The 20,848-nt window shown below is 41.1% G+C and overlaps 1 protein-coding gene across 3 annotated transcripts in view; it reads left to right on the top strand.

Annotated features, from left to right (window-relative positions):
- CORO2A (coronin 2A) overlaps window positions 1-20,848 on the top strand; it is a 224,074-nt gene that overhangs the window by 46,111 nt on the left and 157,115 nt on the right. Inside the window, exon 1 of one of the 3 annotated variants that reach the window (XM_077250842.1) lies at window positions 1,515-1,713. The exons of the other annotated variants lie outside the window; for them this stretch is intronic. Within the exon in view, the coding sequence (XP_077106957.1) occupies window positions 1,675-1,713 (39 nt within the window). The 5' untranslated portion in view covers window positions 1,515-1,674. Of the gene's footprint in view, window positions 1-1,514; window positions 1,714-20,848 lie in introns of those variants that run through there. 3 annotated transcript variants of the gene reach the window in all.

Raw genomic sequence — 20,848 nt, 5'->3', positions numbered from 1 at the left:
TATCCACCCCTATGCTTAATGGTTGGTGAATGGTTCTTTTCCTGAAATTTTGTGGTCTTTATTCCCCAAACATACCTTTGATCATTGTGACCAAAGAGTTCCATTTTAACCTCATCGGTCTACCGGACTTGTTTCCAAAATGCAGCAGACCGGTTTAGATGTACTTTTGTATACTTCTGGTGCTGAATTTTATGGTGTGGATGCAGGAGAGGTTTTCTTCGTATGACACTTCCATGAAGGCCATATTTGTGCAGGTGTCTATGAAGAGTAGAACAATTTACCACAACTCCAGAGTCTGCTAAATCTTTCTGAAGGTCTTTTGCAGTCAAGCGGGGGTTCTGATTTGCCTCTCTAGCAATCCTGCTATTTACGATCCAATCCTGGATGTAAATTGGAGCTCAAGAGAGAGACAAGCCAGAATCTCTCTCTCTCTGTGAAGAGTCTGCATTGGCAGTGTGCACCAAACCACATGAAACAGTAGTTGCAATGAATGATAGCTGTTTTGTATGACTGGATTGGGACTAGCTCAGCCATGTATGAGTAGCCAGGGTCTGTGTTCTTTAGTTACCGCCTGGACATGGCTAGGTATTTACGTTTTTTATTTTATTGGTACTGTGCAACCAGTGAAAAATAAATGATACATTATTTTTACATAAGAATCCACTACCTAATGCCTATCTGAGAGTGACACATAAAAATCCAGTGCTTGTGTGAACGCTACCTAATGCCTACCTGAGAGAGCGCATGCCCACTATTCATTGCCATATGACATCCATGTTGTTTTTATTTTTTCCTGCTGTAAAACTTCAGGCAAGCTGTTATCATTGACAGGTCCCACTAAAGCCACTGTAATGTCTATATATTTAACTAATCATCTCTAACAATTGGGTAGGCCAGGTTGAAGCATTGGTACGTGAAACGGCCGTCATCCACTCTGTCTCCCCAGTGCATGCCTCTGTAACCTGTACGTCACTTTTTAGGTCCAGTAACCACAAGATGGAATATAGGACTAGCATATTGCACGAAATGGTGACTGCCGCAGAACGTCTTGCAAATACTTCATAAACTGTTTACGTTTATACAGAGTACCTTGATCAGCTGCTGAAGCTCTTCTATGGGGGATCCACTCTCCTTGCGTGAGACTTGCAATAGAGTGAACTGGTCCCGCATCTACTTTTCTTTGAATACGTTGAAGGCTACATTCAAAGCTTTTGTCTCAGATTCAGTTCTATTAACTTGAAAAAATATTGTGGTATACTCTACTATTTTTCTTTTCAGTAAGATGAAAAGTACAATGACAGAAACCGACAGACCCAATTATAAGTCAGTGAGGTCCGTCCTGAGATGCATCCATACCTCCATCAATTTCATTGTGTGACTCCTATGATCAGTTTAATATCTCAGGTGTGAGCGGAGCCTTAGTGTCATTTACCATATATGGCCATTTTATGTACATTTTTATCAGATGAATTGACTTGAAAAGATTACTCCCATGCAATAAACAAGTCACTTTCACATTGCATTTCCTCACTAGGAGAGAGAAGTGCTATACAGTAAGGTAATGGTTTCAGTGAACCAAAATGACCGTCATCGGAGGGTAAGATCAAGGAATTTCTGTCTCCTGCAGTCGAACATTAGTTGAGGAATTTAAAAAGTTCTCGTCATTATTACCAAATGGCTTTTAAGTATGTACCGCACCTTAAATCCTTGGAGGTAAGTAGTGTATGCATAAAATTCTTATTTCCAGCCTAAGTTATGAACATACATTCTCCAGTTAGGAACTTGTACATTTTCTACACTTATGTTGCCTGTGTATTGTAATTTAAATGTACACAATACTTCATGATACTGATCAATGGCAAATAATGTTTGTGCTGTATCTGATGTGATGCATTTGATTCTTGTACCCCTTTATTCTTAAGTTGGCCCAATACTTTTTGTGGTGTATTTCAGAGATATTGTTGATTTTTATTTAGAAATACATGATCGTGTCCCACTGATGATTAGAAAACCTGAAACTGAGCAAAATGCTTTATATGATGTGAAGTAATAAAGCTATTACGTCTAAAATATATTAAATATACGGTACTTTAGTCTTTCCCAATAGTGATTTGTTACATTTTTGGAATCTGTAATGCAAAGCAAATCGAACACTGAAAACTAAGCATTCATAACCTTTGTACGCTCTGCCTTATTACGGTAACTTAGTTTATAGTTGGAGGCCTATCATTAAATTACTTTTGTGGCACTAATAAAAATGCTTGGGGCATAGTCCTTTGGCAGAGATGTGTTTGAATACAATACATTGTGGGGATCTGAAATGAGTATTCTGTTCTTTATGGGAGTATTACGGCTTCCTAGATTGTCCACATTATGCGAAGTTATCTTGTATGAGAACCCTTCTTGTGCTGCAATTCTAAGGTGGAACCCTAAACTTCACTATCCTGTTACTGCAGGATTCCTGGCATCAATGTAATCTTATTCTAATGATATCTATTCACTCATCTGTATAAAAGCTAATGTGTATATCTGCAGCAGACACTCTTATTTCTGCCCTAGATGAGCTGCTGGGTGTGCAGCAAATCTGCACAAGGATTGCTGTGAAATCAACAGAAATGGCAGCTTGTTACTTTTTCCCGCAGTTGATTTTTTCCTTAGCAGATACCGTATTTTTCAGACTATTAGGGTATGTGTCCACGTTCAGGATTGCAGCAGGATTTGGTCAGGATTTTATGCAGGTTAGGCTGCTTTCACACTAGCGTCGGTAAGGGGCCATCACGCTGCGTCGGCCCGACGTACCGACGCATACTGTGAAAAAAAAATGCCCGATGTGGGCAGCGGAAGCAGTCTTACGACGCTTCTGCTGCCCCATTGTAAGGTCCGGGGAGGAGGGGGCGGACATGTAACTTTTTTTGTGCCGACGGTCCGCCATAACACGACGCAACCGTCGCACGACGGTTGCGACGTGTGGCACTGCATTGCAATGCGTCGCTAATAAATGTCTATGGAGAAAAAACGCATCCTGCAGGCAACTTTGCAGGATGCGTTTGTTCTCCACAACGACGCATTGCGATGTGCAGTGCCCGACGCTAGTGTGAAAGTAGCCTAAAATCCTGACGAAATCTGCACCTGAGGTCACTGGCAGGTCACCTGCATTGTTCTTGCGTTGTTTCTACATTGTAAGGACATGCTGCGTTCTTAAAAGACGCGCCGCATGTCTGTTTCCGCGGGTCTGATTCATGCATCTTTTAATGCATAGTGGAGATGGGATTTCATGAAATCCCCTCCACTATGCTGTAACATCTGGACGCTGCGTGTTTGATGCTGCGGCTCTACGCAGCGTCAAACACGCAGCATTTCCTGAATATGGAAACATACCCTAAGACGCACCTAGGTTTTAGAGGAGGAAATTAGAAAAAAAAAATTGAAGCAAAAAATGTGGTCAATTCTGTACTTTATATCCCCTCTCCTGTTGTATATGGTCCCCTCATCCCCATCCTGATACACTAGTCCCTTCATCCTCATCCTGGTATGCATGGCCCCTTCATCCCCATCCTCGTATGCATGGCCCCCTCATCCCTATCCTGGTATGCATGGCCTCTCGTCCCTATTATGGTATGCATGGCCCTCTCATCCCTATCCTGGCATGCATGGCCCCCTCATCCCCATCCTGGTATGCATGGCCCCCTCATCCCCATCCTGGTATGCATGGCCCCCTCATCCCCATCCTAGTGTGTATGGGCCCCCTCATCCCCATCCTAGTGTGTATGGGCCCCCTCATCCTTATCCTGGTATGCATGGCCTCATCCCCATCCTGGTATGCATGGCCCCATCCTTATCCTGGCCTGATCGGCCCCTCCCCCATCCTGGTATGATTGGCCCCACCCCATCCCTGGTTTGTATGGCTTTATCCTTATCCTGGTATGATTGGCCCCATCCCCATCCCTGGTATGCATGGCTTCATCCTTATCCTGGTATGATTGGCCCCATCCTTATCCTGCTATTATTGGCCCCATCCCCATCCCTGGTAGGCATGGCTTCATCCTTATACTGGTATGATTGGCCTCACCCCCATCCTGGTATGCATGGCTTCATCCTTATCCTGGTATGATTGGCCCCCATCCCTATCCTGATATGCATGGCTTCATCCTTATCCTGGTATGATTGGCCCCCATCTCCATCCTGGTATGCAGGGCCCCTTCAGAAAAACATAAAAAAGCAAAAAATACGCTTACCTTCCTGCGCTCCCTCGCAGCGTCTTGTTCCGGTGCCAGCAGCTGCTTTATGCTTGTAAGAAGCACATGGCAGGGACGTTATGCACTGCTTACAAGCAGAGTACAGTGTTGTGAATTCTGCTGTTTTTCATAGATCTTTGTTGCGGAAATATGTGGTACCCGTTGTTCCCTCTGTTGATCCTCCTGCCCCGGTGTTGATTGATGGGGAGTTGGAGTATGTGGTTGAGAAGATTTTGGATTCTCGTTTTTCGAGGCGGAAGCTTCAGTATCTTGTCAAATGGAAGGGTTATGGCCAGGAGGATAATTCTTGGGTTGTGGCCTCCGATGTTCATGCTGACGATTTGGTTCGTGCCTTTCATTTGGCTCGTCCTGATCGGCCTGGGGGCTCTGGTGAGGGTTCGGCGACCCCTCCTCAAGGGGGGGGTACTGTTGTGAATTCTGCTATTGGGCTCCCTCCGGTGGTTATAAGTGGTAGTGCTGCTGTCTTTGGATCACAGCATTCATCAGGTGTGTCCACTTATTGCAATTCTGACTGGGCTATTTAGTCTTGCTTGACCCTTTAGTCAGTGCCAGTTGTCCATTGTTCCTGGAGGATTCACATTCCTGCCTGGTCTCTCCTGCTTGCTGTTCATTTCAACAAAGATAAGTTCTGGCCTTGTTTTTTGCAGTCCACATGCTGTGGGCCTTATTGTTCAATTCTTTTTCATGTTTTGTCTTGTCCAGCTTGGTCTGTATAAGGATTTGTTCAGTCAAGCTGGTATCTCTGGAGATGCAGATATACCCTCCATATCTTTAGTTAGATGTGGAGATTTTGTATTTTCTGTGGTGGATATTTTCTAGTGTTTTAATACTGACCGCATATTACTCTGTCCTATCCTTTCTATTTAGCTAGAAGTGGCCTCCTTTGCTAAATCCTGATTTCAGTCTGCGTATGTTATTTCCCTCTCCTCTCACAGTCAATATTTGTGGGGGGCTGTCTATCCTTTGGGGATTTTCTCTGAGGCAAGATAATTTTCCCTTTTCTATCTCTAGGGGTATTTAGTCCTCCGGCTGTGTCAAGATGTCTAGGGAGTGTTAGGTACATTCCACGGCTACTTCTAGTTGCGGTGTTAAGTTCAGGGTCTGCGGTCAGTACAGGTACCACCTTCTCCAGAGTACGTCTCATGCTGCTCCTAGGCCACCAGATCATAACAGTACAGCTGCCGGAATACTCACTGCTCCCCACTCCGGGACTATTGGTGTGGAGGGCAGTGAGTATCCATTGCTCTTTAGTAGCGAGCACAGTGTCAGCCGCCGGCTTCCTGCAGCTGCCAGGCTTTCACATGTGCCGCTACTAAAGGGAATAAATATTCACTGCATTCCACGCCTATGGGAAATCTGCTTCTTCCTCCTTCTGAACTGAACAATCATTCTCAGTACACAGATAAATAAAAAAGCTTATACTCTCCTCAGGCACCGTTCCAGCGGTGTCAGTTGTTGTGACCTGTGAGTCCGGCACCCAATCAGCACTGGCGTCACTGCCTCTGCCTTCGGACTTCTTGAACCTAAACAGGAAGTCAGAGATCAGCTGCAGCCTAGACTTCCTTTTCATGTTCAAAATGTCCAAAGGAAGGCACAGTGACACCAGCGGTGATTGGGGTCACATTTCACAACAACCGCTCGAGAGCCCCGGGGGCTGCGAGTGCTGCTCCGGCACGTGACGGGATATAGGCTTTCTTATTTATCGGCCCCAAACATTTAGATCAAGAAGGGGTTGTCCTAGTAGTGGACAATCCCTTTAAGTTGTTTATTTTCATTTTTTCCACGCAAAAAGATTTCAGTTTGTTTTTCAATTGAATTGTACAGATTATGGCTGAAATTATAGGTGAAAAGCTCTGAAATGATTCTTCTTGGTTTGATTGTTTTGCATGATAAAACCTGGCTTTTTATCGGGCGTGTGTAGACTGTTTTTTATATGCACTTTAGATGGCCGATGTATGTAAATGGAGAGTGTTACATATACTGTGTATATTATGTTATGGGGGCTGTATATAAACCCTAAATTTCCACAGCATTATTGCCATGTCATGTTACAGCATATTACATTTTCTCAATCAATTTGGGTCATGTGTACTAAAGAAGTTTTGCTGGCAGTGTGCTCAACATCAGGGACACTTCCAAAGATATCATTACTTGCAGAAATGCTTTAAAGCATGACTTATTCTATAAATTACATAGTTATAATCATTGCCGAAAGTTTTGGCACCCTTGAAATTGTTCCAGAAAATGAAGCATTTCTCCCAGAAAATGATTGCAATTACACGTTTTGTTATACCTTAGACAGAGAGCATTTATAAAAGTATGTTTAAGTATAATTAGGATTACGTCATTGGATCTGGGTTGTCGTTTTTTGATTGGTCACCCTGAGATGATCGAATGCTGAAGGCTCAATAGACTAAATAAATGATGTAACAGACTAGCTACTAACCATGCAATAATGATAAATTACATAATAAAGATGTAATTTTTCTATAAGTCTGCATAAAAGGTGTCATAAGTAAAATTGTTATAGTTACGCACAGCAAATTATTAGTTTGTGTGTGTTTGTATAGTTGTAAATAGTATATAGTTTTGAAATGGTCACTTCCTTACCCAAATTGAAATTAGAAGTGCCCCCTACTTTATCCTCATGCCTTTTTTCCATAGACAGTCAATCATTATACCAACATGTAACGGTTGTAGCCGTGTTTTACTTCTCCCTCTGAAAACAAAGGATTTTCAAATTTAAACCTTCAAAATCCTTTTAATGCGTTTATTTTCTTTTCCTACTTGTATATTACGAGCGATGAGGTGAGAGGTATTGTGGAGAGAATAATATAGTATGGTCATTTTATATATATATATATATATATATATATATATATATATATATATATTTTGTATTCTGATAATACAGGTAAAATAAGGGTATCTTCACGGTATATTTGTAATGGTACTCCTATTAGGAAAGAAGTATATAATATTCTGTATGAAAAGCATGCCTGTGGCTAGATGGGGAAGAGTTAATATCTAGTGATGTACAAAGCAATTATGTTAACAATAGCATTAAGCAGATGCTCCACTGTATGATGCAATGCTGCTTCACAAATACAACTGATCAGATTTCCTGGGTATAATTTAACTAGTGCACGCTTATCCTCTGTAAGCAAGGTTTTCTTTCATCTCTAATGAACATGCACCTCCTTATTGACAATACACAGTCAATAGAATTCACATATGGGACCATTACCTGCTATTTAGTTTCTACATTGTCATCCCTACTATAGGAGAGTACAGCTTTGATAAAATGGCTTTTGTATACAGTACTGAAAATTGTTATGTGGACGTTGTTGATAGGAACTACCGTAATTATATTTAGTTTCAGTGGAGGGCAATGTTTATGGAAGGAGGCTCAATGGTTAGCACAAGAGCATTGAGCTTGTGGATTCAAGTTTGGCCGCAGGCAACATTTTTATGAAAGGTATCACCTTTGTGTGAGTTTTCTCCCACACTCCATAGCAATATGGAGATGTATATATTTATTTTACTTTCTATAGAGGTCACCCTAGTAGTATAGGTGCTTTAAGAAAGGGAATTTATGTTGTTAGACCCATTGGGGACGTGTCTCTGATATTCTCTATACAGTAAGAATATATCCACTCTATAAGGGTAAATTCGCACTAGGCAGAAAAGAAGCTGCAGAAAAAAGCATGTTTTCCTTGGTTTTTCTTGGCATGCTAGATTTGTCTCTTGTGCATTCTGATTAAGTTTTGTGTTGACATTTTTTTTCCATTCCATAATATCACATTTTTACACCACAAATGCATCAAAACCCGATACCTGTTTTTTTTGGTGCGTGAAAGAAGTGACATGCTCTATGTTCAAAAAACTATGCAAAACACAAAAAAACTGATGTCAAAAAAACAATATGTGCATGAGATTTCTGAAATCTCATGGGCTTTACTGGTACTGTAAAACGCAGCTGAAAATTGTATAAAAAATTCTGAAAAAATGCCTAGTGTGAACTTAGCCTAAAGCTATCAAAGCAACCACAAAAACGTTACTACTTGTCCACTGAATGACAAGGAAATGGCCAATCCATCATAGGCATTACTCCACTACTAGACTAAATGTACATGAATAAATAATACGTTGTGATTCATTGTTGCTTTCACTGCAGCATTCTCACAATGACAATATGTTATAATTAGATTTCTTCTTACAGTCTGCATATGTTTCCTTTTTTTTCTAAACTGGAATTCTGTCACGTCTAGTACAGCTATTTTTGAAACTGTACACTGCTGTGCTAGAAGTACAGTAGCTAAGACTTTTAGTAACAGGACTCGATCCTTTCCTTTTTTTCTTTTTATTTTTTTATTCTCAAGATGAGATTGCAGGCGTAGGTGTGCTTTGTAGGCTGCTTATATTGTACTTCTGAAAAATGTTTAGAAAAAAACGATGCCTTGAGAATGACAAGTGACAGGCTCACGATGATGATTTCTGTCTTCTCAAAAAATCATAAAAAACCCAATGTTTATTAGAATAATATAAAATGCCACCAACCTGTGGCTACACCAAAGAAAAACCCACACACAGGTGAAAACTAATGTTGGAGGCCAGTGTATATCCCTGTCAAGATATCTATACTGATAACTACCTGGCTGTGGGGGTTGGCACCTTAAGGGATACGTGATGGCGCCCCCACTCCACGTCGTCTATCCCTACAATCCTAAGAGGCCCTATCGGTGGCTCCGGGTAACCCCTACCCACACAATGATTCTATAGGTGCCCCTAAAGACTATACAGAGATCGACCTACAAATAGGGAATACTGAACCCCAACATGCTTATTAAAACAATGAAAATATGTACATCGTGGACTTAAGATGGCACATAGATAATCTTAATTGGCCACACCGGGCCACTAGTCGCCCACAATTTTGTTATCAAAACCTGTTCCTGTCTTATGCAGATATTGGTTTATGTGAACAAGTCAAACAGTGCGGTCAATTCTCCCTATCACAGGCAGATAATATCCTGCCAGGGACATGCAAAAAATTTACGTGCCCAAGGAATAAATTATTCTACACAGCAAGCGCTGCTCCAACCATGTCTATGTTGATGGTCCTTATTGCTGTAATGACCATTAATGGAAGAGTGGTTTGGGACCATAAATAAACTGACTACAAAGCGAGGGCCCGATACCTCATTCGCTTACCAAGCCACAATCAGCATATAGATGTTAGTATTCAAGATAATGGTCCCACAAAGACACCCCACTTTATACATCTAAAGTGTCCTTGTGCATATTAATACTGGGACCCAATATCCCACAGTACAGCCACTCTATATTTCAAACAATTACCTAAAGTGTCATTGTGCATGTTATTGCAAGGACCCGATAAACTACAACACAGCCAATTTATATTTCAATCAATTGTCTAAAGTGTCATTGTGCATATTGTTGCTGGAGCCCGGTATATCACGGCACAGACACTTTGTACTTCAATCAGTTATCTAAAGTGTTATTGTGCATACTATTGCTGGAACCCGATATACCACATATTATTACTGAGGCCCAATAGACCACGGCACAAATGCTTTGTGCTTAAATCAATGATTTAACATGTCATTGTATATCTTTTTGTTGGAGCCCGATGTAACATAGCACAACAGCTGAATCAGTCCATGTGCCTAATACTCATCGTTCCTTGGGCGCTGTGCCATCTGCCACATCTCATATTCCGCCTCGACGCGTTTCGCCCCTTAGGCTCATCAGGAGGCCTGATAGTAGTGTAATGTGTCTCGGTGATGAAAGATGAGAATGAGTGCTGCGATATATTACCTCATTTTATGCATTCTGACGCCGGGTTACCGCGCATTCAGGTACTTCCGGTTAATCAACCCGGAAGTCATGCGCAAATGCTTGTTACTATGGAGGGATGAAGGTGCCTTACAGCGCCTGCGCCAGATGGAGCGCATAGAAGCGCCTAAGCCCTGTAATGCTGCCGGTTAACCAACCCGGAATTTCTATGCTCATGCCGATTATGGATGCCTTATTGCGTTTGCGCAGGATGGAGCGCATAAATGCCGCCCATCCTGCGTCTCAACCCCATTGGCCCAAATTATATAGATGCTGTAGCTGCGCAAAAATTATTTTCAAAGTACCGATGAAAGTAGCTAGACTTCATCCTTTGCACACTTAGCAGTGGCCCATAGGCAATATCTAATAATCATGGCGATTGAGAAAATCAACCTATAAATCTATAAGCATACTAATAATCACTTGCTCCCAAATATGTATTTCTGTAACCCGCGTTTTAAATACACTTGAGGAAAATTCAAAGATAGACATACCAATCTATGCAAATTACCCCCTGCGGGGGAGATATCTCAAAACCGGAGCATGTTACCAGTTTAATGCTTATGGTCCCACATGTCTTAGTATTATCTTAATCTCACTTTATGACCTTTATTATAAAAAACGTTATATTACATACGTAGAGGAACAATAGCCTACAGGACAGAGAAATAAGCTCACAGAAAACACCCATATGATTGTTGCTCATTCAGACCTTTGGGGGCAACGGAGTCCATTCTAAATATCCACTCACATTCTCTCTGAAGTACAGTCCTATCAAAATTGCCACCTCTAGGACTTGGTTTAACCACCTCAATAACTGAAAAGTTTACATCTATTGGGTTCTCTGGATGTTGTGATCTCATGTGTCGAACCAGGGGGGTCTCTCTATTGTGTCTTATATCGCCCAGGTGCTCCCCTACTCTCCTACGGAATTCTCTTACCGTCTTTCCTATATAATCCATAGGACAAGAGCAGGAGGCCAGGTACACCACCCCTGTTGACTTACAGTTAGAAAAATCCCGCTGGAAGAATATCTTCCCGGTAGAGGAGCTTTTAAAAGATTTATTTGGTCTCATGAATTTACAGAATTGGCACCCCCCACATCTGAAAAAGCCACATGTTTTCCTCTGTAGCCAAGTGCCACTCAGTTTTGGTCGCATGTAGTGGCTATGCACCAATGAATCTCTGAGTGATCTCCCTCTCCTGAAGGTAATATCTGGGTGGGTCCCCAGGAGGTCCACAAGATCTGGATCCATCCTGAGTATGTCCCAGTGCTTCTGTATCACATTTCTAACCTTTATATGTTGGGAATCAAATGTGCCTATGATCCTCATTTTACTATCCTCAGTCCTAGGTTCCTTTTTATGTAACAATTGTTGTCTGTCCGAATTAGTGGCATTATTGTAGGCCGACTTCAGGATATGTGCGGGATAATTTTTCTCTCTGAATCTGTTAAACATGTCTCCTGCCTGACTATGGAACATTTTGGTGTCCGAACAGTTTCTCCTTAGTCTAAGGAACTGGCCTTTCGGGATGCCTTTTTTGAGAGAAACAGGGTGGTGGCTATGCCAATTTAGTAGACCATTTGTACTTGTTGGTTTACGATAAATCCTTGTTGTAAGACCCCCTTCAGCTGTTTTAGTTATCATGACATCCAGGAAGGCCAGTTCCTCTTTCTCAATCTCTGAAGTGAACTTGAGACCGACATCGTTCACATTCAGTTCACCAATGAAACTGCTAAACTGGCCCTCGGTGCCCACCCATATCACGAAGACGTCGTCGATGAATCTGAGCCACATGGCTATACAGTCATTCCACCAATTTGTGTCTCTCCCAAAAACTATGGTTTCTTCCCACCAGCCCAGGAACAAATTTGCGTACGATGGGGCACATGGGCACCCCATCGCAGTGCCCCTGAGCTGGTGGTAATGTCTTCCATCAAATTTAAATGTATTATGGGTAAGTATGAAATCAAGAAGGTCTAATACAAATGAATTATGTTCCCTGCATGCTATTGATCTTTGCTGAAGGTAGTGATGTATACTCCTTAAACCTTCCTTATGTGGAATACTGCTATATAAAGCCTCCACATCGATGGATGCTAGAAAAGAGTCCTTCTCCAGTTGTATCCCCTCAATTTTCTGCAGTAAATCCATAGTGTCCCTCAAATATGCAGGTATGGACACAACAAAAGGCCTCAGAATCTCTTCGACATACAGACCACAGTTTTGTGTGAGTGAATCCACTCCCGATACAATGGGTCTCCCCTTTAGAGGGTGCAGACCCTTATGTACCTTGGGCAATGTGTAAAATGTGGCCTGCAGGGGAAATTTGGGGAGCAGAAAATCAAATTCAGATTTGGAGATCAACCCCTTTGAGAGTGCTTCCTCCAAAATAAATCTGAGTTGAATCTTGTAACTATCAGATGGGTCCCCCCCCAGTATTTCATACGTGCTGCTGTCTTGTAGTATATTATTACACATACTCCAATAAACCTTGTGGTCCATTACAACCAAATTGCCACCCTTATCGGATGCCTTTATGACCAATTGGTCATTCTTTTTAAGTGCATCCATGGCCACTCTTTCTTTTTCGCTCAGATTGTGAACTGTGTCCTCCTCCATATACCTTATCTTTTTAAGATCTCTCTCTACAAGTTTAAGAAAAATGTCTATGTTTTTTGTGTCGCCTTGGGGTGGCATTTTGGTACTATTATTTCTAAGATTTGTAAAGGGCCCCCTCTCTCTGTTCGCATGTTGCTGGCAGATTTGTCAGAATGGAGAAAACTAACTTTGAATAGTGTATGTAAAGTGGACATATCGCCACATCAAAGTGCCCAGTTTCTGCTCTTATTCCCACTTCTCCCTGACTTTGCTGTTTATTTGTTTTGTTTTTTTTTTTTAATGTACCACATTGTTCTAGAGATGTGGATCAGTCTAACCTGTCCCTTGAAATTCTCGGCACCATGCCCCTTCGGTAAGATTTTTGGAATTAGCACTAAGTAAAATTCATATCTCCATATGGCGCATTTTATAAAATTGAAAAAACTGAATACTCAGCGGACAAGCAGGAATAAAGTAGTAGGAATAGCTGGCCACTTTTCACCTGGCGACAGGTACTCTTTAATTTAAAGGGAACCTGTCACCTGAATTTGGCGGGACAGGTTTGTGGTCATATGGGCCGGGTTTTTGGGTGTTTGATTCACCCTTTCCTTACTCTCTGGCTGCATGCTGGCCGCAATATTGGATTGAAGTTCATGCTGTGTCCTCCGTAGTACACGCCTGCGCAAGGCAATATTGTACTTGTACAAGTATTGTACAAAACAGTACTTCTGCTAGTCAAGCTGGCTGCTCCCCCGAGTTTAACCGATATTCCTCAATCTGGATATGTCATCACAAGCTACCTCCATTGGTACATATGCAGTGATTAAAGGTGTTCTGTCACTAGCCTTTGCTTGTGCCAAATGCTGCTAGAGGTGGCTTGTGATGACATATGGTAATAACAGGTTGATGGAAGTTTAGGGGGTCCAAATAGTACACCACGTTGAATTTAAGACACTAGATAGGAGCATACAAAAAGAGTAAACTATATCACAGCTTGTCGACCAGGATCAGCCACAATATAATTTAAGTCACAATGCGCAATAATATTAATTATAATATAATAATTATATTATTATTATATTAATAAAGGTATTTAGCAAAATTTGTAATATTTGAATGTATTATTTATCCTTATATATTATTTCTAAACACTTTTTTTCAGTGATTACTTTGTATCTCTGTTCATACTGCACCCACACACACAAATGATACACCATTTGAAAGGTAAACTTGCCCCTTTCAGCAAGAAAAAGGCCAAACAAACCACACATCCATGATGTGATCACAAAATACAGTTTAAACATTAATTTTCATAAATCTACAGTAAGGAAAAATGACCTGCAGGTGGCACCACACTACCCCAAAGCACACTACCACAAAGCTGCTTTCAAACATCACAAACAAATCCTAACATTTGCCTTGGGGGCTTTCTAGCTTGCCGAACTCCTTGCCCAGCCGATTTGAGGCATATTGGAGGATTGCACACTTCACTGCAAGTGAGTCACATATGCAAATACATTTGTAAACATGCACTGCTTTTTCAGTGATTACTTCGCCCCACACATAAATAATACACCATTTGAAAGGTAAACTTGCCCCCTTCAGCAAGAAAAGACACAAACAAGCCACACATTCATGATTTGAACAATAAATACAGTTTAAACATTCATTTTCAGAAACCTGCAGAAAAAAACAATAGAAGAAAAAAAAAAAAAATGAGACAAAACCAGCTCACCTACTAGGCATTTGTTGTGGGGAAGCCCGGATGACGTGCAGTCTTCACGTGAGGCAATAGAACAAATAGAGGAGAAAATCCAGCTTCCAAAAATATCAAAATTTATTAAAGATAAAATCCAAAGTCCAAAAACATGGTTCACAGGAGAAGAAATAGCAGCAAGCTACATGTTTCGAACAATAAGTTCTTTTTCAAAGCAGCTTTGAAAAAGAACTTATTGTTCGAAACCTGTAGCTTGCTGCTATTTCTTCTCCTGTGAACCATGTTTTTGGACTTTGGATTTTATCTTTAATAAATTTTGATATTTTTGGAAGCTGGATTTTCTCCTCTATTTGTTCTATTGCCTCACAGAAAAAAACAATAACCTGCGGGTGGCACCACAACCTCAAGTTGCTCCGTTTATACGCCACCGACACACACAAATGATACACCATTTCAAAGGTCAAATTACCTGCAGGTGGCATTTGCCTTGAGGTCTTTCCAGCTTGCTAAAGTGCTTCCCCAGCCTATTTCAGGCAAATTCGAGGATTGCACACTTCACTGCAGGTAACTCACATATGCAAACACATTTGTAAACATGCACTGCTTTTTCAGTGATTACTTCGCCTCACGCACACAAACGGTGAGTCACAATATGCAAACACATTTGTAAACATGCACAGCTTTTTCGCACACACACAAATAATACACCATTTGAAAGGTAAACATGCCCCTTCAGCAAGAAAAGACACAAACAAACCACACATTCACAATTTGATCAATAAATACAGTTTAAACATTCATTTTCAGAAACCTGCTGAAAAAAACAGTAACTTGCAGGGGGCACCACGACCTCAAGACATTTTTTTAGCCTCTACTTATCAAACCAATTTATTGTATTACCAATCTACATATATAAATACCTCTCTGTGTTCATCATCTCATTAAATACATTAACATTTGACCAACTTGATTTTACTGAAATTGCCTGTGCCCGTGACAAGCAATGTGCGAAAATTTCTCACAGGCCAACTAGTTTTATTACATTTCTCAGAGAACCCCTTTAACCCCTTCACCACCAAGGGTGGTTTGCACGTTAATGACCGGGCCAATTTTTACAATTCTGACCACTGTCCCTTTATGAGGTTATAACTCTGGAACGCTTCAACGGATCTTGGCGATTCTGACATTGTTTTCTCGAGACATATTGTACTTCATGTTAGTGGTAAAATTTCTTCGATATAACTTGCGTTTATTTGTGAAAAAAACGAATATTTGGCGAAAATTTTGAAAATTTTGCAATTTTCCAACTTTTAATTTTTATGCCCTTAAATCACAGACATATGTCACACAAAATACTTAATAAATAACATTTCCCACATGTCTACTTTACATCAGCACAATTTTGGAACCAAAATTTTTTTTTGTGACGGAGTTATAAGGGTTAAAAGTTGACCAGCAATTTCTCATTTTTACAACACCATTTTTTTTTAGGGACCACATCTCATTTGAAGTCATTTTGACGGGTCTATATGATAGAAAATACCCAAGTGTGACACCATTCTAAAAACTGCACCCCTCAAGGTACTCAAAACCACTTTCAAGAAGTTTATTAACCCTTCAGGTGTTTCACAGGAATTTTTGGAATGTTTAAATAAAAATGAACATTTAACTTTTTTTCACACAAAATTTATTTCAGCTCCAATTTGTTTTATTTTACCAAGGGTAACAGGAGAAAATAGACCCCAAAAGTTGTTGTACAATTTGTCCTGAGTACGCTGATACCCCATATGTGGGGGTAAACCACAGTTTGGGCACATGGCAGAGCTTGGAAGCAAAGGAGCGCCATTTGACTTTTCAATGCAAAATTGACTGGAATTGAGATGGGACGCCATGTTGCATTTGGAGAGCCCCTGATGTGCCTAAACATTGAAACCCCTAACAAGTGACACCATTTTGGAAAGTAGACCCCCTAAGGAACTTATCTAGATGTGTGGTGAGCACTTTGACCCAACAAGTGCTTTACAGAAGTTTATAATGCAGAGCCGTAAAAATAAAAAATCATATTTTTTCACAAAAATTATCTTTTCACCCCCAATTTTTTATTTTCCCAAGGGTGAGAGAAGAAATTGGACCCCAAAAATTGTTGTGCAATTTGTCCTGAGTACGCTGATACCCCATATGTGGGTGTAAACCATTGTTTGGGCGCAGGGCAGAGCTCGGAAGGGAAGGAGCGCCATTTGACTTTTCAATGCAAAATTGACTGGAATTGAGATGGGACGCCATGTTGCATTTAGAGAGCCCTTGATGTGCCTAAACATTGAAACCCCTAACAAGTGACACCATTTTGGAAAGTAGACCCCCTAAGGAACTTATCTAGATGTGTGGTGAGCACTTTGACCCAACAAGTGCTTTACAGAAGTTTATAATGCAGAGCCGTAAAAATAAAAAATCATATTTTTTCACAAAAATGATCTTTTCACCCCCAATTTTTTATTTTCCCAAGGGTAAGAGAAGAAATTGGACCCCAAAAATTGTTGTGCAATTTGTCCTGAGTACGCTGATACCCCATATGTGGGTGTAAACCATTGTTTGGGCGCAGGGCAGAGCTCGGAAGGGAAGGAGCGCCATTTGACTTTTCAATGCAAAATTGACTGGAATTGAGATGGGACGCCATGTTGCATTTAGAGAGCCCTTGATGTGCCTAAACATTGAAACCCCTAACAAGTGACACCATTTTGGAAAGTAGACCCCCTAAGGAACTTATCTAGATGTGTGGTGAGCACTTTGACCCAACAAGTGCTTTACAGAAGTTTATAATGCAGAGCCGTAAAAATAAAAAATCATATTTTTTCACAAAAATGATCTTTTCACCCCCAATTTTTTATTTTCCCAAGGGTAAGAGAAGAAATTGGACCCCAAAAATTGTTGTGCAATTTGTCCTGAGTACGCTGATACCCCATATGTGGGTGTAAACCATTGTTTGGGCGCAGGGCAGAGCTCAGAAGGGAAGGAGCGCCATTTGACTTTTCAATGCAAAATTGACTGGAATTGAGATGGGACGCCATGTTGCGTTTGGAGAGCCCCTAATGTGCCTAAACATTGAAACCCCCCACGAGTGACACCATTTTGGAAAGTAGACCCCTTAAGGAACTTATCTAGATGTGTGTTGAGCACTTTGACCCAACAAGTGCTTCACAGAAGTTTATAATGCAGAGCCGTAAAAATAAAAAATCATATTTTTTCACAAAAATGATCTTTTCACCCCCATTTTTTTATTTCCCCAAGGGTAAGAGAAGAAATTAGACCACAAAAGTTGTTGTGCAATTTGTCCTGAGTACGAAGATACCCCATATGTGGGTGTAAACCATTGTTTGGGCGCATAGCAGAGCTCAGAAGGGAAGAAGCGCTATTTTACTTTTCAATGCAAAATTGACTGGAATTAAGATGGGATGCCATGTTGCGTTTGGAGAGCCCCTGATGTGCCTAAACATTAAACCCCCCAACAAGTGACACCATTTTGGAAAGTAGACCCCCTAAGGAACTTATCTAGATGTGTTTTGAGAGCTTTGAACCCCCAAGTGTTTCACTACAGTTTATAACGCAGAGCCGTGAAAATAAAAATTATTTTTTTTTTTCACAAAAATGATTTTTTAGCCCCCAGTTTTGTATTTTCACAAGGGTATCAGGATAAATTGGACCTAAAAGTTGTTGTCCAATTTGTCCTGAGTACGCTGATACCCCCTATGTGGGGGGGAACCACTGTTTGGGCGCATGACAGAGCTCGGAAGGGAAGGAGCGCCATTTGGAATGCAGACTTAAATGGATTGGTCTGCAGGCGTCACGTTGCATTTGCAGAGCCCCTGATGTACCCAAACAGTACAAACCCCCCACAAGTGACCCCATATTGGAAACTAGACCCCCCAAGGAACTTATCTAGATGTGTTGTGAGAACTTTGAACCCCCAAGTGTTTCACTACAGTTTATAACGCAGAGCCGTGAAAATAAAAATTATTTTTTTTTTCACAAAAATGATTTTTTAGCCCCCAGTTTTGTATTTTCACAAGGGTATCAGGATAAATTGGACCCTAAAAGTTGTTGTCCAATTTGTCCTGAGTACGCTGATACCCCCTATGTGGGGGGAACCACTGTTTGGGCGCATGACAGAGCTCGGAAGGGAAGGAGCGCCATTTGGAATGCAGACTTAAATGGATTGGTCTGCAGGCGTCACGTTGCATTTGCAGAGCCCCTGATGTACCCAAATAGTACAAACCCCCCACAAGTGTCCCCATATTGGAAACTAGACCTCCCAAGGAACTTATCTAGATGTGTTGTGAGAACTTTGAACCCCCAAGTGTTTCACTACAGTTTACAACGCAGAGCCGTGAAAATAAAACATATTTTTTTTCCCACAAAAATGATTTTTAGCCCCCCAAATTTTTATTTTCCCAAGGATAACAAGAGAACTTGGACCCCAGAAGTTGTTGTTCAATTTGTCCCTAGTACGCTGATACCCCATATGTTGGGGTAAACCCCTTTTTGGACGCACGGGAGAGCTCGGAAGGGAAGGAGCACTGTTTTACTTTTTCAACGCAGAATTGGCTGGAATTGAGATTGGACGCCATGTCGCGTTTGGAGAGCCCCTGATGTGCCTGAACAGTGGAAACTCCCCAATTCTACCTGAAACCCTACCCCTAACCTCACCCCTAACCGTTTACTGAACATTTTCTGACAGTCATAAGTGCCACGTATATAAGTGCCACGTATATAAGAGCCACGTATATAAGAGCCACGTATTTAAGTGCCACGTATTTAAGTGCCACGTATTTAAGTGCCACGATATTTCAGTGCCACGTATTTCAGTGCCACGTATTTCAGTGCCACGTATTTCAGGCACTGAAAAATACGTGGCACGTAAATACTTCAGTGCCACGATATTTCAGTGCCACGATATTTCAGTGCCACGATATTTCAGTGCCACGTATGTCAGTGCCACGTATTTCAGGCACTGAAAAATACGTGGCACGTAAATACTTCAGTGCCACGATATTTCAGTGCCACGATATTTCAGTGCCACGATATTTCAGTGCCACGTATTTCAGTGCCACGTATTTCAGTGCCACGTATTTCAGGCACTGAAAAATACGTGGCACGTAAATACTTCAGTGCCACGATATTTCAGTGCCACGATATTTCAGTGCCACGATATTTCAGTGCCACGATATTTCAGTGCCACGTATTTCAGGCACTGAAAAATACATGGCACGTAAATACGTGGCACGTAAATACGTGGCACTTAAATACGTGGCACTTAAATACGTGGCACTTAAATACGTGGCACTTAAATACGTGGCACTTATATACGTGGCACTTATATACGTGGCACTTATATACGTGGCACTTATATACGTGGCCACTGAAATATCGTGGCACTTATATACGTATATACGTATATACGTATATAAACGTATATTTCAGTGCCACGTATTTCAGTGCCACGTATTTCAGGTTAGGGGTAGGGTTAGGGGTAGGGTTAGGGTTTTTTGTTTTTTTCTTGTTTTCTTGTGTTTTTCTTGTGTTTTTTCGTCGGGTCAGTACGATTACAGCGATATCTCATTTATATCATTTTTTTATGTTTTGACGCTTTTATACGATAAAAACTATTTTATAGAAAAAATAATTATTTTGGCATCGCTTTATTCTGAGGACTATAACTTTTTTATTTTTTTGCTGATGATGCTGTATGGCGGCTCGTTTTTTGCGGGACAAGATGATGTTTTCAGCGGTAACATGGTTATTTATATCCGTCTTTTTGATCGCGTGTTATTCCACTTTTTGTTCGGCGGTATGGCAATAAAGCGTTGTTTTTTGCCTCGTTTTTTTTTTTTTTTTCTTACGGTGTTTACTGAAGGGGTTAACTAGTGGGCCAGTTTTATAGGTTGGGTCGTTACGGACGCGGCGATACTAAATATGTGTACTGTTATTGTTTTTGTTTGTTTTTTTTAGATAAAGAAATGTATTTATGGGAATAATATTTTTTTTTTTATTATTATTTATTTAGGAATTTTTTTTTTTTTTTTTTTACACATGTGGAAATTTTTTTGTTTACTTTTTTACTTTGTCCCGGGGGGGACATCACAGATCGCAGATCTGATAGTGTGCACAGCACTCTATCAGATCGGCGATCATACTTTCATCGGAGCAGGCTGCAGCTTTCATCTGCAGCCTGCTCCGACCCGGAAGTGCTCCCTGCAGGACCCGGATACAGCCCCTCGGCCATTTTGGATCCGGGGCCTGCAGGGAGAAGACGTTCGGTACGAGGTGAGTACATCACCTTGTACCGATCGTCTCAGGGAAGCCCCCTCCCTGCGCGATGCTTCCCTGTACCGCCGGTACACCGCGATCATGTTTGATCG

The sequence above is a fragment of the Ranitomeya variabilis genome, chromosome 1 (genome assembly GCF_051348905.1).
Source record: "Ranitomeya variabilis isolate aRanVar5 chromosome 1, aRanVar5.hap1, whole genome shotgun sequence".
Taxonomy (NCBI): Eukaryota; Metazoa; Chordata; class Amphibia; order Anura; family Dendrobatidae; genus Ranitomeya; species Ranitomeya variabilis.
The sequence above is the reverse complement of the archived record's forward strand: the minus strand, read 5'-3'. Positions and strand labels throughout refer to the sequence as shown.